The sequence below is a fragment of the Lissotriton vulgaris genome, chromosome 9 (assembly GCF_964263255.1).
Source record: "Lissotriton vulgaris chromosome 9, aLisVul1.2, whole genome shotgun sequence".
NCBI classification, from domain to species: Eukaryota; Metazoa; Chordata; class Amphibia; order Caudata; family Salamandridae; genus Lissotriton; species Lissotriton vulgaris.
In genome coordinates, this window is record NC_141697.1 from 522,630,389 (window position 1) to 522,651,775 (window position 21,387).

At 43.8% G+C, this 21,387-nt stretch overlaps 1 protein-coding gene across 1 annotated transcript in view; it reads right to left on the minus strand.

The window, feature by feature from the left end:
- LOC147690358 (potassium channel, subfamily K, member 16-like) overlaps window positions 1-21,387 on the minus strand; it is a 234,674-nt gene that overhangs the window by 129,004 nt on the left and 84,283 nt on the right. The window contains exon 3 of the mRNA XM_086937990.1: window positions 1,094-1,260. Within this exon, the coding sequence (XP_086794116.1) occupies window positions 1,094-1,260 (167 nt within the window). The remainder of the gene's footprint in view (window positions 1-1,093; window positions 1,261-21,387) is intronic.

Genomic DNA, 21,387 nt, shown 5'->3' on the forward strand with positions numbered 1-21,387 from the left:
CTTCAGGGCGGGAGTAAACCCGCCCCTGCCTGCCCCGAAGGGCGTGGCCGGCCGCGTCAGTGTCTAGGCCAGCCCACTCCAGGGCGGGAAAAAGCGCGCCCCGGCTACGCCGCTTTGGGCATACCAGCCGGGACCCGCCTCCCGCCCAAGATGGCTTCCCGGGGGGATCGTGGTACTCCGCCATACGTTCGGGGGGACCGAATGGTCGCCCCTTTCCAAAATAGAACCACTCTTGTTGGCATATACAGGTTGCAATTTATTGTGGCCCCATGTTGAGATAGGGAACAAAGCTTTACATGGTGCTTCCTTAGTATGCAGCTAGTATCTACCCAGTTTTATATGTAAGGCGCCCTTGAGCAAAACATACATTTGAGCACCCAGAAATCGTAAAGACGATTTTTGTCCAATAGAATGGCAAGTCAAAAAGCTGACAGGCAGGAATACAGCAAAGACCTAGAAGGTAATCTCTTTGTAAAGTACAAAGATAACAATAACAAGGGGGATCACGAAAAGGGTACACAACTACAAACATACCCCTCGAAATACATTACTAAACTGCACAAAGTATATATGAGTGAAGGTGCACCCGCATAATGAATGCCAGTCAAATAAGAGGTAAGGGTGTGTAGATTCACATGTGTGTGTGTTTGTGGTGTCCATTTATTTATTGATAACATATCTAGGTCGAAAGTTCATTACCCTGTGGATGTGAACAACCAATGTGTAAAGGTGAGGAAGAGGGAGAGGACATAAATGTAATAATAGAAACTTTTAGACATAAAAGGGCCTGTGAGATATAATGGTCAATCCAGTCCTAAGAAGAGTGCATTCAGAAGCATGTATCCAAAAGGAGTAAGACTGCACTTCGAGAAAAGTATCCGTAAGAAAATTTGAAAATTAGCACTATTATTAGGCACCAAGCTAAAAATGGATATCTTATAATTCTGAAATTCTTGCTAAGTGATCGTCTTCATAGCTGTATACAAGCAAAATCAATCAGTTGCATGTTTGCTTACTCTCACTCACACTTGCCCAATCTCACTTACTGCTGTATATTTTAATGCCAGACTCACTGATGTAATGTAAATATTACCTTTTCCATTCCTTTGTTAGCTAAGCATTCTCCAAGTCTATGACAAAGTACCGAAAGTTTTTTGCCAATATGTGCTAGAAATATCAGGTTCAAAGGAATCCCAAACAGAGCATAGATAACGCATAAGATCTGTCCACCAGCTGTTCTAGGTGCCAGTGTACCATAACCTGCAAAAAATAGAGAAATAACAGGGGTCATTACTTGCAAGTAAAAAACATCTTCAAAGGATGAAGTACCACATTCTGTTAACTATCAAGATTCTCCTGAATTCTTCAACAGTATCAATGAGAATTTATGAACACTGAGGGGTTTATTACGAGTGCGGCCGTCCATAGGACCGCCGTATTCGCGGCGGCGGTCCAATCAACGCCACACTTTGGGGCAGCCTGCAGTATTACAAGTGTGGCAGTCAGACCGCGACAGGACGGCTGGGACCGCTGGGGATCCAGGATCCCGCTACAGTCGCGCAGCGATCAGGAGCCAAAATATGCTAGTGGTGCCACTGTGGCACCGCCAAGCATATTCTGAGTTGGCTTTCCACCACCCCATTCATGGTGAGACAACTAAGGGGGCCCCAACAGGGCCCCCTGCTGCTCCTGGGCCTGGGGGTGCCCCCCCAGTTACTGCACGGTGTGACCATGCAGGACTCCCAGTTACTGCATGGTGTGATGGTGCAGGAACAGGAAGTCCACAATCTCACTGTGGCAGTCTGTATGTTAGGGACTCAATTGAGCCTAACATACCGCCACCATCAGACTACCCCTGCACTGCGCACCTGACCAGGATTACTCTCGTAATTGCATTCCTCCATCGGACGGCACACTGCAACCCCTGCTGGAGGACCACCAAACTTGTAATAAGGCCCTAAATCCTGACCGGTATTTTAACCAATCACAAAATGTATGGAAATCTACATTCCCCAGTGTAGATTTCCATCCTTGACAATATGTCGAAAGTCAGTGGTGCAGGTCGATGTTCTTGACCAGGATATCCGACATATAACCAGTTACCACACTTTCTGCACTTGGGTGATCACAAGTACATAATATGTACTATTTTAACTCCACATCTACTCACATGGACAATATGTTTGTAGCCAACACTGTGCAGTCAATATCACAGCAAGCTGACACAAAAACCTCATTAGTTGTGTAGCACATCCTTGCTACTTTATATTTTCTCTATCTGCTCTTTAAGAGGTGAGAGGTATTCTATCGCTACAGCACACAGCCTCAAATATATGTGTTGAAAGCAATATGCTAAAAACATCGACTACTAGCATACAAAAATAATGTTATAAAGTGGTGCTACTTTAGGAATGCAACCTTCATGGATATCTATAGCTCCCTTCAGTTTGCCCTTCCAGTGCGGGCACAATTATGAACATTTGAACGTGATTGCAACTACACACTAAAGGCTAATTGATCATTTTGTCTGTTTAAATATATACTCTCAATATTAGGTGACAATGTGCTAACAGTTTCCAGTAATCCTGATTGAAACATCATCTTAAAACTTGTAGTGAACCCAAAATAAATCATGAACAAGGAACCATGGGTTGAAATCTTGGTAGATCAGATCTACACTTATATAGATTTCCTGGCATCCAAATACCAAGACACTTAATTGTATTTCCTTTGCTTGAGATGCTAATTTCTAAGATGATTTTAGGAGGAAGATGCCATATAAAATATTTATTTTATAACCGGAATGATTCACAGACCTACTGAGCAGATCATTGAACAAAATCACCCAGACTGCTTTTGCCACCCATTTTTCCCCGCCCCTATCACAGATAATATCAACCCTAATACTGCAGCGATCGACCTGAATTCTGCCATCTCCCTGGCACTAGATTCTATAGCCCCGGCACGAGCCTTCTCTCCCTCTAAGATCTCACCATGCTTCACTCCGGACCTGGAAATAACCAAACACTTGGTCAGGGTTGCAGAAAGGTAATGGCGCCAAACCAAAGACATTAATGACAAGCTACACTATAAGGTAGCTCACAGGTCCCACATGAGTAAAATTGCCACGGCCAAAAAAGTGTATCTCGGAAACAGGATCTCCCAAGCAGCCAACTCTCAGAGAGAGCTATATAAAATTGTAAAAGAGTTCACCAATCCACCTGCCTGCCAGCAAGCACCCAACAAATCTAAAGAGTGGGTTGAAACCGTAGCCCTGTATTTTCATGAAAAAAATCAATGTCATACACAAACCCTTTCCTCAATACCTCCCCCCCTGCCTCAGACTACTCTGCCACCCACCAACTACTTCAGGGACCCAACAACCCACATCAACAGCCTAAGGGAATTCTCAACCTGTTTTGAAACAAAGGTGGAGGCAACCCTGCATAAAATGAAGTCAGGAGCCACGGGAGACCCCGCCTCCCCTCAAATTTTAGCAAAAATCGCCCCTGTCCTGGTCCCCGTCTTAACCAAAGTCCTCAATAAGTCCCTCCTGCACTCCTCCGTCCCCACTCACTGGAAGGAGGCGATAATTAGGCCAATCCTAAAAAAAACAGAGCTGACCCTAAATTACTCTCAAACTATCGACCCATTTCCCTCTTGCCTCTATTTGGCAAAATCATGGAATCTCTAATAAATAGGCAGCTCATCACCCACCTTGAGTCTAACAGACTTCTGGACCCATCACAGTCCGGTTTCAGGGCATCCCACAGTACCGAAACTGCCCTGCTTGAGATCATTGACAATGTCAGAATGACCCTGGATTCTAAACAGTCGGCCATACTTGTCCTACTTGACCTGTCCGCAGCCTTCGACACCATTTCGCGTCACATTCTTTTAGAACGACTTGCTGAGGCTTGTGTCGAGGGCTCTGCGCTATTACGGATAAAAAGCTACCTTACCAACAGACGGTCAAAGGTCCAAGTTGGCTCCCACTCCTCCTGCTATCATGCTAATGACAAGGGTGTCCCACAGGGGTCAATTTTGAGCCCCACCCTTTTTAACCTTTATGTCTCCCCCTTGGCAAAGGTTATTCGAGCACACGGCTTTGAAACCGTGTCCTACGCAGATGACACCCAAATACTGATTACAATAAACCATGATCCAGATGAGACCAAATTGAGATTTAAAAAGTGCATGGTTGACGTTCAAAACTGGATGACAAAGAACTTCCTGATGCTGAACAGCAAACCGGAGATTGTGCTATTTGGAAAGGCCGATAAGACCTGGTCCGATGACTGGTGGCCAGTTTCCCTCGGCCCCTGCCCCGCTCCCAAATCTTCAGTCAGAAATCTTGGGGTGATCATTGATAATAAGTTATCAATGACTGAACACGTCAACAAAGTAGTTCAGACCAGTATCTCCTTATGCGCAGTTTGTGGAAGATTTTTAAATGGATCCCTCTCCCATCTCGCATGCCCGTTGTCCAGGGACTCATTATCAATCGGATAGACTATGGGAACTTGCTACTGTCCTCAGTCATTTCAACCCTCTTGGCCTGCCTGCAGGTTCTCCAAAACACTGCGGCTAGACTGGTGTTAAATCTCCCCCGCGCACCCCATCTCTTCCCTGCCTTAAAACCCTACACTGGCTCCTAGTAAAAAAGCGCATAAAATGTAAGCTGTGCTGCCTAGTCCACAAAACCATCAATGGACATGGACCAATGTATATTGAACAAAAGCTTAAACCCCACAACCCGTTAAGAACCCTCAGATCCACTAGCAAGTCACTGCTGACAATCCCCTGGGTACGCACAGTCAGAAATGGCGATAGGGCCTTCAGTAAAACTGCCCCCGTAGCCTGGAATTCCCTTCCCCTTCAGATTAGGACTGAACCTAACCATCTAAGGTTCCGTAAACACTTAACAATCTGGCTCTTTTTGGCTGCTAGCCCATAGACCTGCTCTGTCTATCTGCTCTGAGGTATCTGCCAGCGCTCTGAGACCTTCGGTTGATTTATGCGCTTTATAAATTTATTTTACATTACATTACATTTACATTACATTACTGATCATACTTAAGATTGTCATGATTGATGGCTAAGAGTTTGTTATAAAAAGTAAAATACAGTCAGCATGCATCAGTTCATTACACTGCCTTATAAACCATTAGAATATTTCTGGTTTTCTCAGCTTTCTTTATTTGTATGATAATTAAGAGGTACAAGTAATTGTCAAGAACAGGAGATATCATTTGTCCATCTCTGGTCCCTCTGTGAATGGTGATTCATATCAGACAAAATCATCAGTAGCAACACATCACTCTATATTTGAATATAAGATTTAAATATTTTCTTGAAGGGTAAAATACAAATAAAGCTTAAAGTAGTCACAAATGAAAGACCTGTTCAGCCTATCACATCCTTTTTTCAGTATCAATTGCAACGGTGCTGCTTGGGAAGCCTTACGGAGCAAGTTGTGTTGCAAACTGATGAACTCCTGATTGTTCGAATTCCCAAGCTGTCCTTTAACGAAGTCTGACGGATTTAAAGAGATGATGGCCTAGTCAACCTTTTCCCAATCAATGAAACAAGAATATTCGATTAAAAGAGGGCCACATTAAACGTTTTCATGTAATCATTTTTCATTCTTTATGATTTAAAGAAAGGATGGTAACATTCTCAAATGGTGTGTAAGAAAGTAAATTATTAATTGGGGTGGAATCAAAGGTTTAAGGATTTAGAACCGGAGCTCAACCCCTGGTAGCTCTGGCACAGAGCAGACAGACTTAATTTAGAGGAAATCTGTAAAGCATTTAGAAGAACCAAAAAAAAGTAAACAGTCAAAAACACTACCAAATTACACCTCCACTCCAATACATAACAGTAGAAAGCAATTTAATAAACAAAGGAACATGGAAATGACAAACATCGAATAATGGGAACCAGAGATATGAATTTTTAAAGATTTAAGGTGAAAAAGCTCCAAGAAAAACATAGCATCCAATGTACATCAATGTACATGGCAGAAGTTGACCATGGTGTAACTCAAGACTAACCACGATGACGTCAGATACACCAAGTAGTTTTGTCCCAGTGAAAGTCTGGAGGTTAAATGTATTTTGTCTCTTTTTTAATAAAAGCATTGACATTTCTTCCAAGTCCCAAAGCAGAAAAAGACTTTGCCACTTTAATGAAAGAAAAATCCTCCCTGAGGGTTTCTCTGCTTAAATTGTAGCCTCCACCATGGCATCCAAGGCCAGATACCTGAAGGGGGTGTGTCCTGTTGGTGCTCTGGAGCTTTGGAGATTTCTAGCTGAAAACTCCAATGCAGACTAATACTGAGAGGCTGATTTTGATATCAGATGGATCTGAGTCCGTCCAGCATCGACCTGGAACTAGGTCCAACCGACTTCCTAGCAGCGGTCCCAAACCAGCAATTAGGATGCAATCAAACACTGTTCGGTCGCACTCCTATTCTTTACAATGGGAGCATGCATTCCGACCGGTATGCATGCTCTCATTGTAAAGTGCAGAGGTGCAGTTCATCCCTGCACCCCGTAGCAGGCACCACAAGGTGTAGGGATCTACAGGCAGTCATCGGATGCCTTCTCACCCATGCGGGCCATGCTGGGGGCCCTCAATTTTGGATTCCGACAGCCTTTCTGTGTCAGAAAAGCCAGAACAAAAAGGCTGTTGAAATCCAACATCGTAATCCCTCGGGTTGAAAGAGCTGCTCTTGGGATTACTGGCCCTTTTCGGAATGGCAGAAGGGCTCTCCGAGCCCGTCAGAAGCCATTCGGAAAGCCCGTTCGTATTCCTTTCCGACTGACCACATCATAATGGGTCAGTCAGAAAGGAATCTGTATGTATGGGACATTTCAATGCGGTTGGACTGCATCGAAATCGCCCCCTTAGTCATTTTTTATGAGGTGCAGGGACCTTTGAGTGGGACTCATCTGAAATCCAATCCAATTCAGTGAAGCTGTTTTTGTATACTTTTTACTGTGGGGCTCACTGAAGCTTTGGAAAGTTCTTAAAGTTTGTAAACTTTCTACTGGTGGGCACACAACCACAGGAGTGCACTTCTAAAGCCCACAGGACCTGAGGGGAGGCACATGGAGACTCAGGGAATGTCAGGCAGAGGTGACAGCCAGTTGCGGTCCAGGTGCAGTTGCTAATGGTCCGCTTGACACTTCAGGAGAAAATTACCTGTTGTAGATTGGTTTGTTCCTGTAGCTACACAAGAGATCAGACAATTGACCCTTAGAGTTCACTTCTTTATCTGGGGTACATGTGGACATTTCAATGTACTGTAAAAAATATTGCAATTTAGTTTATCGACTACAGAAAGCTGAAAGCCTGCATTGATTCAAGCAGAGTTCGAACACATATCCTGCTGATTATCTGGGAAGGGATAGGCAGAAATAGGGGTTTGTTTTGTAGAGATTACTCTGAGGCTTCCAAAGGGTTGATAAGGGTTTATTTGTAGAGACAACAACTGTAGGTGGTGCTCTCTCTCCAGCCAGCAAACAATTGACTTTCGGGAGAACACCATTGCATCACACATCAGAGAACATTCTAACATAGAATAAATACCATGTTATAGAGCAAGACAAGTAAAACTACAGGTGCCAGGGAATGTACTTATCAGAGTACAACACATCTTATCCCCTTACAGTTACAAAACCAAACTTAAGTTATCACCCTTACTTCATGCACACAAAATGCAACAGACCTTTTCGCACACATAATCTTCCAAGTTCTTGGGTGGGTTTCTGTGCCTATCCATCAGCATAAAACCACTACAGCCTTCGATACCCATCTCATCCATTCCAACTTCTTTCTCCTCTACACCACTATTTAATGCTACAGAACCCTTCTCATATAAAGCAACTCTCCGCTTGTTCCATGTTCACCTTTACTCAACACAACATGCAAATCATTAGACTCTCTCACCTTAAAGGGCCCACAAAACTTCATAAAGCTCCCTTCCCCTCTTTCTGTTTTAATTTTTACTAATTCACCTGCTCTTATCTTCCCATACCTCATGGATTCTCATGCCCTGTCACTTCGTTCTCTTCCTTGATTACACACCAAGTTCATCCATGCAGGAGACAGCTTGGTAATCGCTTCACGTCACCTCATTACACTGAATGAGATTTTCTTGGTAACACCATTTCCAGAGGTCCAATATGCCCACACTAAATCATTCACCATCCTCCTGACATAACCCAGACTTACACAAGCCATCTGAATCACACCCTTGACCATACAGTTTGCCCTCTCAACCATACCATTGGTTTGTGTGTTGTACAATGATGTGCAAGCATGAAAAAATCCACAGTGGTCCATAAAAACCTATCTCCCCAATGGGTACCATTGTCTGTAATACGATTAATTGGACATCCTTCTTCCCTGAAAACTTCTTCGAGAACTATAATAGTATTCTTGATTGTAATCTCACACATGAACTTCACAAGTAGCCACTTAGAATGTACATCTACCATTAATAGAAAAACTTGAATTCCAACGTTACACCCCTCAATGGCCCTATAAAAAACCATAAACACTGTGTGCCATGGTTTGCCTGGATCAACAATTACACGCATCACAGACTGGTCACCTACCTTTAACCTTCTTTACAATCCACACACTGGACCACCCAATCTGCAACACCCTGATCCATGCCTGGCCACCAAAAATTCTCATGAAATTTTTAGTATGTGTCTGTCCAAAATGGCCTTCATGAGCAAAGTTAATGGGGTCAATGTGTAAACCATGTGAAGGAGCACATTTATCTCCTTAGATATCAAATTCCCCTCACATACCGACAACTCATCGATGATGTTTACAAAAGGATGGACTGCCACAGATACTACATTCTCATCTGAACCCTCTGAAAATCATATCAACAACCTCTGATAACACACTATCCTCTCTCATACACTACAATCAGCGCTCTTTCCCAATGGCCCCTTGACTCTACTCCACTAAATCACTCAAACAAGCTACTGCACCTTCATCATTGTATGCTTCTACACCCTCTTTGACCACTTCTTGCCACAGCAATGGTAACCTTGACAAACCATCAGCTGGGTATTCCTCCATCCAGGAATGTATTTTAATCTGTACTGAAATTCTTGAAGGGGCACTGCCAATCAAGCTAACCTTGCAGATACATTCCCAGCCCAATCTGGCATCAAAATCTTCAACAAAGGTTTGTGATCAGTGCGTAATATCATTGGAAAACACCACAAATACACCACAAATATATTTGGAAATATTCAGCTGCCCATGCCGCAGGCAATGCTTCCCTCTCTACAACCGAGCAATTCCTCTCAGTACCAGTTAAGGAGCGGGAAGCAAAAGCTAACATTATGCATTTGTGAAAAAACTGCCCCCACTCCCACGGCACTGGCATCAACAGTTAGTATAGACAAGAGCCTTGTGTAGAACGGAGTCAGTACTTTGGTCATATATAGTTCATGCTTAATGTTGTTAAATTTTCTTTGTTGTCCATCAGTCCATAAAAAGGTTCTTTACCTGCTCAGTTTTTTCAGCAACATTTTTGACAAATTTTGCATAATATTCAACTAGTCCAAGAAAGGACCCCAGCTAAAATGTGTCCTTTGGTACAGGAGACCTCCTTATGGCCTCCAACAAATCCCTTTTTGATTTAATTCCAGAAGCTGACAAAGTGTATGCAAGGTACTCCACCTCCTCGACACAAAATTTATACTTGTTTTTCTTTAGGGTTAAACCTGCCTCAGCAATCATGTCCAAGACCCTCGTTAGGACCATGTTATGACTCCCTACTGTCTCACCAAATACCAAAACGTCATCTTGGAAATAGACAACTCCCTCAATATCTTTCAAGACTTGACCCATCATCCTCTGAAAAACACACGCTGCCGAGCAGAGACCAAAGGTGTACCCTCGTGAATTGAAATATACCTTCAGTGGTAATGAAGGCTGTGAGATGTTTGAAATCTCGATGCAGCGTAATCTGGTATACGCACTCTTCAAGTCAAGTTTTGAAAAATACTTGCCACCTTTTAAAGATAACACTAATTTACTAATGTTGGAAAATGGTTAATTGTCCACACCAATATGTTGATTGAGCGTGCGCAAGTCCACACAAAGTCAAAAACTTCCAACAGATTTGCCTGTGATAACCACCGGAGAAATCCAATTGGAGGTATCAAAGGGTTCTATAATTCCTTGACCCACTACCTCATCCAACATTTGCTTTACCTCCTGCCTAGCAATTATGGGGACTTTCGTACTTTGTGTTGAACTTACACTGCATAAGGTTTTATCATTATCTTATGCACATATTTCTTTAGCTCACCAAATTTATCTAAAAATACTTTACTAGCCTCTTCAATAATATCCTCCACTGTCAATTCATCTACCACCATCTCCTGATTAGAAGCCCAGGGATTGGTAATCATGCCTAAATCATATTGATGTTGCCAACTTAAGATTGGAAGACCTCTTTCAGCTACATAAACTTTCCCTTTTACTGTCCGCCCTTGAAAACTGATATCTGTGAGCATATACCCATCAATATCGCTCGTCTCACCTTGGTATCCCCCAGGATTTATGTCTTTGGGTCGCAAACGCACCAATGGCCAATGGTCAATGCACATACTTTTGGGCACTATAGTATAAAGAGAGCCCGAATCCTTAATGAGTTGAACTGAATCCCCCTCAATCTCAAATGAGGCCTTCGGTCTTGGGTCCAATTTCTTCATCGCTGTCCAACCAACTTTCCTATACAGCTGTTACTTTACCTTTGTTGCTCGCCTTGCACATGCAAGCAAAATGCCCCTTTCACTCACAATGTCTACACTCTTTCCCGAGGGCATAACAATTTTTGAAATCAGTAGAATGGAAATTACTCCCACATCTAGAAACTATTTTTTACCACCAGCCAAAACTCTGGAGGGTGTATAACTAACATTTCTTTTTGTAAATCCACCTTTCTTCATATCTCTTCCATAAACTCTAGCTGTACTTAGTATTTTTGCATCCTCTCCCTCACACACGTTATTCCAGCATTACACTCTTTCCTCCCCATCTCTTTCATACACTGATCTGACTGCTCCACAACTTTTACTATCTCTGTGGCATCCTGTAATGATGGATTCTTAGCAGCCCATAACCTTTTCTGCATTTTCTTATTCTTGCACTGCACTATCAGTTGATCACAATTCATTTACTCCCTCATGGTCCTAAATTGGCACTTGACCGAATGTTTGCGTAATCTAGCTACAAATTGGTCCACTGACTCATCTGGGGTTGGGTATAAAACTTATGCCTGCACATAACTATGTTAACTTCCCTGGAAACCTTCTCTCTAATCTAACTTTTGCTTCAAAATACACATTTGTAATTGGTTGATCATTATTTCCCACAGCCAGAGGAAAGTACTTAAATATATGTTGATCCTCCTTCCCTACTGTGCTTAGTAACAAAGTTTTTTTTCTAGCACTGCTGAATTCTCTATCATCTAATATCTCTATGTAATTCACAGAAAATCCTATCCATTCATCCCAATCAATAAGTGAGATTTCTGCTTGTGCTAAAAAAAATGGCGGAGGAACAATTGCAGCCAGTATTATCACTGCACTAGCATGGTGTGCTTATCACTGTAGGTATAATGTTTCCACAATACATGTGAAGGCACTGAGATAACGCAGCGTGCCTATCACTGCAATATAATGGTATACCCGTCACAATAGAAATTCTAAAGAACCATAGACTGAACCCAAACAAAATGAATCGATGGTCCAAAGAAATGCTGAAATCATTCAACATAAAGATGGCCAATTTCCCTAGAACTAAAGGATCTAAATGGGATATAGTGTTGGGAAGCTACCTGGGCTCAAAAGGTCTAGTTTGCTTAAATGGGCAAGTAGGTGAGGATTGCCCAGCACAACAGACTTTTAAGATCCGCCAACAATTATGCCCAATTGATTATATGTACATGCATGGATGGAATTTTGACAAAATAAGGGATTTCAAAGTGGGCTCTGAAGAGGGAAGTGATCAGAATCATCTGAAGTTAAAACTGAGAAGAGGAAAAGTTGTACAAAGAGGAAAGGTGATCCCCGTGCAGATGGATTACCCTAAAAGACTGTCCACTAGATTAACAGAGGAACATATGGAAATATTGTCAAATCTACAGCAAAATACATCACTCAGTGATAGCTTGAAGCCTCACCCTGAAGGGTAGGAGAATATCATTGGACAGGTAGTGCAGTGTCTTAGAGCAGTCTTAAAAGGGAAGGAATTAAGAAATGCAAAGCTCCTAAATAATCAAAGTAAAAAAAATGGTTCACTGAGGAATGTAAGAACTTTAAGGCACAGATAAGGAAAGGGGAGAGAAACCTTAAATTAAAGTATGACAGAGAAAGCCTTAATGCGCTGATGAAGTTAAGGCGCTGGTAAAAAAATGTAAAAGAAATGGAGAAGTGTGGCTCACCGGTTAGAGGAGGCAGACCCGGACGCAGAGGTCAGACCCGGGACCAGGGTTCAATTCCCGACGCAGCAGGGTCTTGAGCTCAAAATGTCCACGGACTCGATAATTCTTGCCTCGGTGCCTACTCGAATCGTGGGTTCACACTCTGCAACTCTGGGCAATAGCTTGCTTAATCTCCACTACGGCCCCACCGCGATGGGATGCCTGGATTTCACCTTGGGGATGCCCAGTAGGGGTTATCTCGCAGGGAAAAGCCAGGACGGGTTCCCAAAGCAAGCGCCTTGAGACCTTACGGTGAAAGGCGCTATATAAGAACGTATGATTTACGATTTATTTATAATCAAATACCAGAAAAAAAAATATAAAGAAAAGTATTGGAGCCTTATGATAGGTTCAATAGAAGCTAAAAACATTAAAGATTTTGGGAAATTAGTAAAAACTCAGCGATGGATGGTCTGTGCGGTGGAGGAACAAGCTTGGGTGGACCATCTGGAGGAGATATATGGTAAGGAAGTGGAGATGGTGGGGACAACAAGTATCCCCTAGGGAGAAACTGAGTGCGGATATAAGTGCTATGTTTGCATTAAAAAAAATGAGAAACATTATCGTAAGGTTAAGCCTTACTCGAGCTGCTGGACCCAATATCATGCCTGCAATAATTATAAAACCTCGCCCGGACTGGTAGGTGGAGTTATTTTATTGGTTGTTTGATAGAATTTTGGTTACTGGGCTTATACCGCAAAACTGGAGCGGGGCAATTATCAGGCCAATACATAAAAAAGGGGGATTTAAAAAGCCCAAAATATTATAGGCTAATTAACCTCCTGGATGCGTCCTGGGAACGCTAAAAGATTGGGTAGATATAATGGTATAGTATCACTCCAACAGGGGGGCTTTAAGGAACAGCACTCGACAATTGACCACTGTTTCTCACTCTGGTCTATTGTATGTAAGTCTGTGGAGCAGAGGGTGCGCCTATTTTGCTGCTTCGTAGACTTCAGTGCAGCTTTTGATCTTGTAGATAAAAACCGCTTATGAGAGGAACTTGGAAAATTAGATATCCCAAAAGACCTCTTAAGGCTAATTCAGGAGTTACATAGGGGCAACTGGGCCCAGTGTATTTTGATACTGAGGGGACTCTATTGCAACACATAAAAGTGAATAATGGGTGTGTATTAGCCCCTTTACCTTTCTCTCTATATGTCGCTGATTTGTCTGTGACCCTAGCTGCCGTAAATGGATTCAGCCCCAAGATGAATGGTAAACATGCCTCCTGTATGCAGATGACCTTGTGATTTTAGACCAGACAGAAAAAGGCCTGCAAAGGAATTAGATACATTTGAGAATTATTGTAGGTGGAAAAAAATAGTGGTAAATATGGGCAAAACTAGGGTGCTTTGCTTTGAAAAAACTTAAAGCAAATTTCATTGGCACCTAGGCTCGGAGAGACTTCAATTAGTTAATGACTATAAGTATCTTGGAGTCTGGTTCGAGTTATCCTTGAAATGGAAATTTCATCTAGAGGCTTTAAACATCAGGGCTATTGCCTCGGTGAGTGGGCTTAAAAAATGTAACAAGGCCTTTGAAGAAATGTCACGTAGATCAGCCCTAAAAGCCTTTGTATCAATGATACCCCTGCAACTTCAATATGGAGCTGAATTGTTATATATTAGTGGGAAAATCAAGTGGGCTGCCGAGGAGGGGAAATGCCTAAAGTATTTACTGTCCCTACCCAGTTTGGCCATGATCCAAGTGATAAGATCAGAAACTGGCATGACTTCATGGTATATGTTGATTGCTAGAGTCCTTATAAGATTATGGGGAAAATTGAGTGGGGATGATGGACAGAAAGTTTCTCAGTGGTGCAAAAATGAAATTGTGCAAAGTGAATTAAAATGGGCAAAAACGATTAGGGCCACTTTGGTTGCTTTTGTACTGACATGAAAGTAATGCTGCTCCCACAGACCTTACAAATAGAAATCCCGAAGAGTGAGCGAAAAGAACTAGGCAAAGAACTGTCCAACGAAAGTGACTATCAATATTTATGAGAGAAAAAGTTAGTGGATTTTATGTTCAACGTGTGGCAAAATGAAGCGAGTTATCCCTTTGTGGATACCCTACTAAACCAGTTGCTAAGAACCGAAGTGTTGAGAGTAAGAATTGGACTCAACCATTGCAAGGTAAGTGATATGGTAAAATCAAAAATGAATGGTATAGGAGGGAATTTTTCTTGTAGGTTGAATACTAAATGTGATATGTTGAATAATTTGGTGGATTGCCTAAAAATCCAACAACAGCGCAGACAGTGGTTACGTCCTTTTTTCCTGAAATAAGAAATTAAGACTCACGGGCACGCCACAGCATTTTTAACTGTTATGCGCTTTTTAGACATAGCATGTGCTATTGGAAGATTCATGAAGGCAGCTAGTGCTGTGTTTAATGAGAATTAGTAGGAGTGCGGATATATTTAACAGGATTTCTTGCAGATTTTATAGGAATATATATGGGTAATTTTTATGGTTTTATTAGATGAAATTTATCATTATATATGCATTTGCTATAATATTTTAATATTGTGCTGTTTAAAGGCCATTGGTCTAAATAAACATACCCTTGGGGAAGAGGTGTGCCGCCGTGGCTACGGCGACTGACTACGGAATTTGGAGATCACGGTTTGATCACCAGCAGCAGATCAGCCCAGCACCATGTGACTCTGGGCAATAGCTTGCTTAATCTTCCCGATGGCCCCCAGCTCCTAGAGATCCTTACAGGTGATTGTGCGCTTTACAAATGTGGATTATTATTATTGATTCATTAATTGAGAAACTCTAAAGACACAGTACCTGCTGGGTAAAAATAGTTTTAATCAAAGTCAATGTCAATTACTGTTCTGCGCATATAATTTCTTTAACAATATAGTTTCAGGCAAACAATCTCTTTATTGATACAGCTATTCCTTTATGTTTACGTTGCATGTGACGACCACCAGCTGTTTCCTGGATGTCAAAGACAATGCACTTCTCCACACAAACAACTTTCTCATAGCAATATCTTATGCAAGATCTCCCAAGTGCACAAGATGGCCACCAACAACGTACATTGCCACGCTAATTTCTAGTGGCAATAGAGCTTGTTTACACAACGTAGCTCACGCCATGTATGCTGTCAGCCAACACCAACAACATTACGTGAACCCTTGCATTACAGAAGCGCTATGTAAACAGGCTCCAGCATAAAGGTAAGAGTGCGTGGTGCAACCTCTTTACAGCAGCCCCGATTTTCCCGCAGTGCGGCCATTTAAAAAAACGGGCGGGCCGCGTCAGCCATTGGCCGACGGCAGCACTGGGGAGGTAGTGCTGCTGTCGGCCAATGGCCGACGGCAGCAAGGAAGGGGTTAAACCTGAATTCCTGTCACGCCTGGGAGGTTCAGATGGGCGGAGAGCCGAATCCAACAGCTCAACCTGCTGCTAGCATGAGAGGCAGGCATGCATACATTAACAGACATGGTTAAAAAAGTCTGTTGCTCACAAATGTCCTCATCTAAGGATTTCTCGTGTATCGATGATCCGTTAAATGTTGAGTTTCTTCTAATAATATGATATGAGATCCTCTTGACAGCATAATTTCACTTCAGGCCCTTTCACAAAAAACTTAGTACAGGAGGCAAATATTTTACCTATGTAGCCCCCCGCCTTTGGAATTCACTCCCCACTGCGTTACGTATTTGGCCTGACCTGCTAAAATTCAGAAAACTACTGAAAACTGAACTCTTTTAATGATGATTGCTTTCCACTTCCTTGTGTTTCATGTTTTGCTGCTAGCGTGGAGATACCCCTGCAGGGGTGAGTCCAGTGCTTTACAAATCCCTCATTCATTCATCATTCATGAGTGCCTTTGCCCTGCTCATGGATTTGTACACCACCCTGAAACACAGTCGTTATGGGCTGGTTAAAATTGTCACCAAATTTTGTAGAGATGACTCTGAGGCTTCCAAATGGTTGATAAGTGTTTATTGTAGAGACAATGACTGTAGGTGGTGCTCCCTCTCCAGCCAGCAAACAGCTTACTTTTGAAAGAACACCAATGCATCACTCATCAGAGAACATAGAATAAATACCATGTGATAGAGCAACACAATTAAAGCTACAAGTGTCAGGGAATTTACTTATCAGAACACAACTGTTAGGAGGCAGTTCTTGTTTATGAATGGTGGTGGTTTATTGGAGATTTTGATTTTAAAGAATACTGTGGAATAAAAAAAAATATGTTCACAATGTCAAAAAGGAGAGTTGATCCAACAGAAGTCCTGAAAACATCCTCCAAGTTATGGTGGGATTCAGGACCTTGGAACGGAAATCCTTCAGTGATCTCTTTTCTTCTCCCTCTAAGTTAGTGGTTGGTACTCTGACAACCCTCGAAATAAAGGAATGTCTGGTAAGTACAAGCAGCATACACAACAGACAACCTAGTATATTCATCTTTCTATTTATTATTCCCTTAGTGCCTGATTACGAGTTTGGTGGTGCGGCGCCAGGTCTGCCCGCTGTCGCACCGCCAAACCCGTGGTCGGATGTCCTCCTTGATTGCAAGTATTTCTCATGTCCTGCAGGCTTTGTTTAATGTCCCCAAAGCAGTGCCCTGAAAATGGGCACCGCAATGGGAACGCCAAAAAAAGTTCCTGCACGGCATAGACTGTAAAGTTCATGCCGTGCAGGAACTGGGGAACTGGGGTAACTGCATACAGGAGGGGACATGTTGTGCCCCCCTTGTGCATCCACATGGTCTGGGACACCAGGGGGCACATGTTATGCCCCTGGGCGCATCCACATGGTGTGGTACAGGCCCGCTTGGTTTGCTCTCTGCTACAATTTTCATGGCCGCAGTCCCGTCAAGCATATTGAGGCCTCATGCCCGCCGCAACACCGTCAGGGAACGGCAGTTCCCTGATGACTCTGGTGGGCAATGGCGGTCCGACCACCCTAATTGTAGTGGGTCCCCATGAGTTTGGTGGTTCAGGGACTGCCAGACTCATAATTACGCCCTTAGTAAGTAGTTTTTTTTTATTTTTATTTTTTAAATATTTTTATTGTATATTAACATCGCAAACGGGACAGTTCTGCACAGATTCGTTACATCACATATATGGGTACTTTAGCGGGTACAACACAATTACAGTCAGTTTCAGATCATAGATATCGAGTATGACAATCTGAATATATCATAACCTCAGCCGCACATTTTGACCATATTCTGCTAATCAGAGTCTTCACCTTCCCCAGTGATACATGGTGGTTCGCAAATGTTACCCCTAAATGCGTTCCATGCCCCCCAGATTTTACCCCACTTTCCTGGGCAGCCACGGTGGATGTAGACCGCCCTCTCTGCCACCATCGCCTCGTCCACATCCTTGCACCAATCTCGAAGCATCGGTGATATTGCCAAACCCCAGAGCCTGGCGATGTTAAGTTTTGATATCAGCATGCTCAACATTACCCAGTCCTGTTTTCGATGGTTCAGGTCATTGGGTTCCATGACATTAAGCAGACAGCGACGAGCTCCGGGAGCAAAGAGATGTCTATTGTTTGTGAAATCGTGCGCATCACTGCCGTCCAGTATGTCGTCATGTATCTGCATTCCCAGATGGTGTGGAAAAACGTTTCCTCCTCCCCACAGTTACGCAAGCAGAATTTATGCATGGCTTTTCCTATCCTGTGTAAAATCCTTCTCGTGTAGTATGTACGGTGCAGTATTTTAAGCTGTATCAGTTTCAATCTTGAGGGAATAGCTGCTTCTCGGGGTGAGGCGAGGGCCTCATGCCATTCGGAGTCGTCAAAGGGGCCCACCGCCTCCGACCAGTTCTGTTTCAAGGCGACCGTCACATCTGGGAGGTTATTTATGAGCTTTCTATATGTGAGGGAAGTGGCCCTGTCCTGCATGTGTTCGGTCAGGAGTCTGTCTTCAAGAGGAGACGATTCCTGTAGGACGGTACCTGTCGGTATAACTGACTGTAGCGCATGCTTAAGTTGTAAGTATCTAAACTTCTCAGTTTGTGACAATTTATACTGCGTTTGTAGATGAGCAAATTTCACCACCTTACCCCTCTTCCAGAGATCACCCACCACCGATATACCAATGGTATCCAAGGCCTGGAATCCCTTGCTAGTACGGAGGAAGCCTAACTTGCTGGAGTCCCACAACAGTGTCATTTGGGTGATGTTCCCTAAGCCCTTAAGATGCCTGTTGGCCTTGTACCATAACTGCACAGAGTGCTTTGTCGGGCCTATCAAATCTGGAGGTGGGCGAGGGCTGTAGAGATTACTCAATAGACCCCTGCCTTCCAAGGAGTGTCTGTCAGCAAGATATGCTGGCTCAGTTTGTGGAGCATGTAACCGAAGTTAATCTGTTTTAAATGTGCCGCGCAATAATATAGTTCTAAATTTGAGAGTGCTATCCCTCCATTGTACCAGTCTCTGGTTAACTTATATTGCGCGATTCGGGGCAGCTTTCCGCCCCACAGTAGATGGGATACTGTTGCAGCGATAGCCTTGAAATATTGTTAAAGGACCGTAGATTGTGTGTTTTCAAGCACGTAAAGGAAGCGTGAGAGTGCTATCATTTTATACAATGCTACCTTGCCCAATAGTGTGAGAGGGAGAGTTTGCCACACTTTAACGTCACGCTTAAACCTCTCTAGAAGGAGGCGGAGATTCAGGCTGTAGAATCCGTCAAGGTTTGGTGTAATAAATATACCCAGGTATTTGAATGTCGTTGTGGTAGTCCTCAGGGGGCAACTTAGAGGCAAGACAGGCGGGGGACCGGCCAGGATAAACAGAATTGATTTAGTCCAGTTAATCATATAACCTGACACTCTACCGAACTTCTCGCATATAATTAACAGTTCAAGAATAGATTTTTTAGGGGAGGTGAGATATAGAAGGATATCGTACGCGTAGAGGGACATACGGTCCTCCCATACATCGGTCCAGTGGATCCCTTTGATGGAAGATTCCCATCTGATCAAGATCGCAAGAGGTTCCAAAATCAAGGCAAAAAGCAACGGAGATAGCGGGCATCCCTGCCTTGTGCCCCGGCCAAGAGGGAAGTCTCGTGAAATGTGCCCATTTGCGACAACATGCGCTAAAGGTTTAGTGTATAATAAACTAATCCAGGTGCAAAATTTGGGACCAAATCCCATATGTTTGAGCACTGCGAATAAATAAGGCCATTCGACTGTATCAAACGCCCTAGTAGAATCCAGTGAAAGGATGACAGCAGGCTCCTTGAAGTATGGTGCACGCGCCAGGACCGAATGAAGCCGACGGAGGTTTAGGTCTGTGCTCCGATGCGGCATGAAACCTGACTGGTGCGGGTGAACTAGTGATGTTAGGTGAGGAGTAAGGCGCAACGCGAGCAGTTTGGCCAGTATTTTAGCCTCCGCGTTGATGAGTGAAATTGGATGGTAGGAGGCGCAATCTGTTTTAGGTTTACCAGGCTTGTGGATCGCGACAATTGTGGCCAGTTGCTGATCCTGCGGCAGCTCCCCCGTTTCAAGGCTATGGGATAACATACTTAGGAAGAAGAAAAAAAGTAGAATGGGAAGTGGTTAGGCGGGAGGGTGCGTCCGAGACCACGGAAGAGCCTGTGAAAGCAGAACTCCTCCCGTGCTCGTCTCGTCGGTAAGAGTAAAACCTCGGTTTTGTCGTCTGCATCGTTTTCTTATGTATTTTAACTGGGAGCCCATTTGGCCCCAGCGCCTTGCCAGACGCCAGTGCGTAAGTAGCCACCTGGACCTCATCAGCGGTAATGTCCGCCTCCAACAGAAGCGCTGCCTCCAGGTATAGATCCTTAATATATTCATGTGCCTCTCCGACCGTATAGGTTTCCCGGGGAGCATTTATTTGTTCAAAGTGGTCGGCTAGAAGATTGACTATACCATTAGGGTCAGAGACTAGGGACCCGCAGGGGATATCAGTTGTTCAATGACTTTATTCGCTCTTTCTTTCTTTTCTAGCCAGGCTAGCATTTTCCCCGCCTTGTCTCCCAGTTCATACACCCTATGCCTAGTGGCTTGTATCTTGATTTGCGCCATTTCTCTTTGGCGGGCCAAAACTTCTGTTTGCTTTATATGGACTGCACGAGCAGTTCCCGGAGAAGGGTGGGCCTCCTGCTCTGCGATTGCCATGGTTAGCTCAGCTTTGAGGCTGTCCAACTCCGCCCGCCGTTCCCGTTTGTGACCTAAGATGGAAGCCATCGCCTGGCCCCGGAGGACCACTTTATATGCCTCCCAGAGTATACTGGGTGAGTCTACCGAGCCCTGGTTCTCTTGGAAGAATTGCTTGGTAGTGTGTGTGAGGGCCGTTGTAACTGGCGCCATCTGAAGGAAGCCAGCATGCACCGGGAACATGCGCATTCTACAGGCCTGGTGATGGGTATATTTAAACAGTATCGGGAGTGGTCCGATATGCCCCTAGGGCGGATAGTGACCTCCTCTTTACCCTGCAGGGCATCTGCAGAGGTCAAGAAATAATCAATGCGTGTGCGACAGTCATGGACTGCCGAGTAGTAAGTGAATCGTGCCTCATTCGGATGCTTGAATCTTCAGCTGTCCGTTAGTCCTAGGGCATCTACGAGACCAAGAAGACGTCGCCCACCCTGTGTCTCAGGCCTAACGGGGAACCTGTCCAGTTTGCCATCAATTATGTTGTTAAAGTCGCCCCCTATAATAAGTGTCGCCACCAGCAGTGTCAATAGAAATGCCGTAAGAGCAGAGTGAGCTTGCGTGTGAAGTGCCGGCGGTATGTAGACAGAGACCAAATTAAATAACCGTCCTTCCCACTGACAGGTCAGTGCCGCGAAGCGGCCTTGATCGTCTACTCATATTTGCTGCACCACCAGTGGGA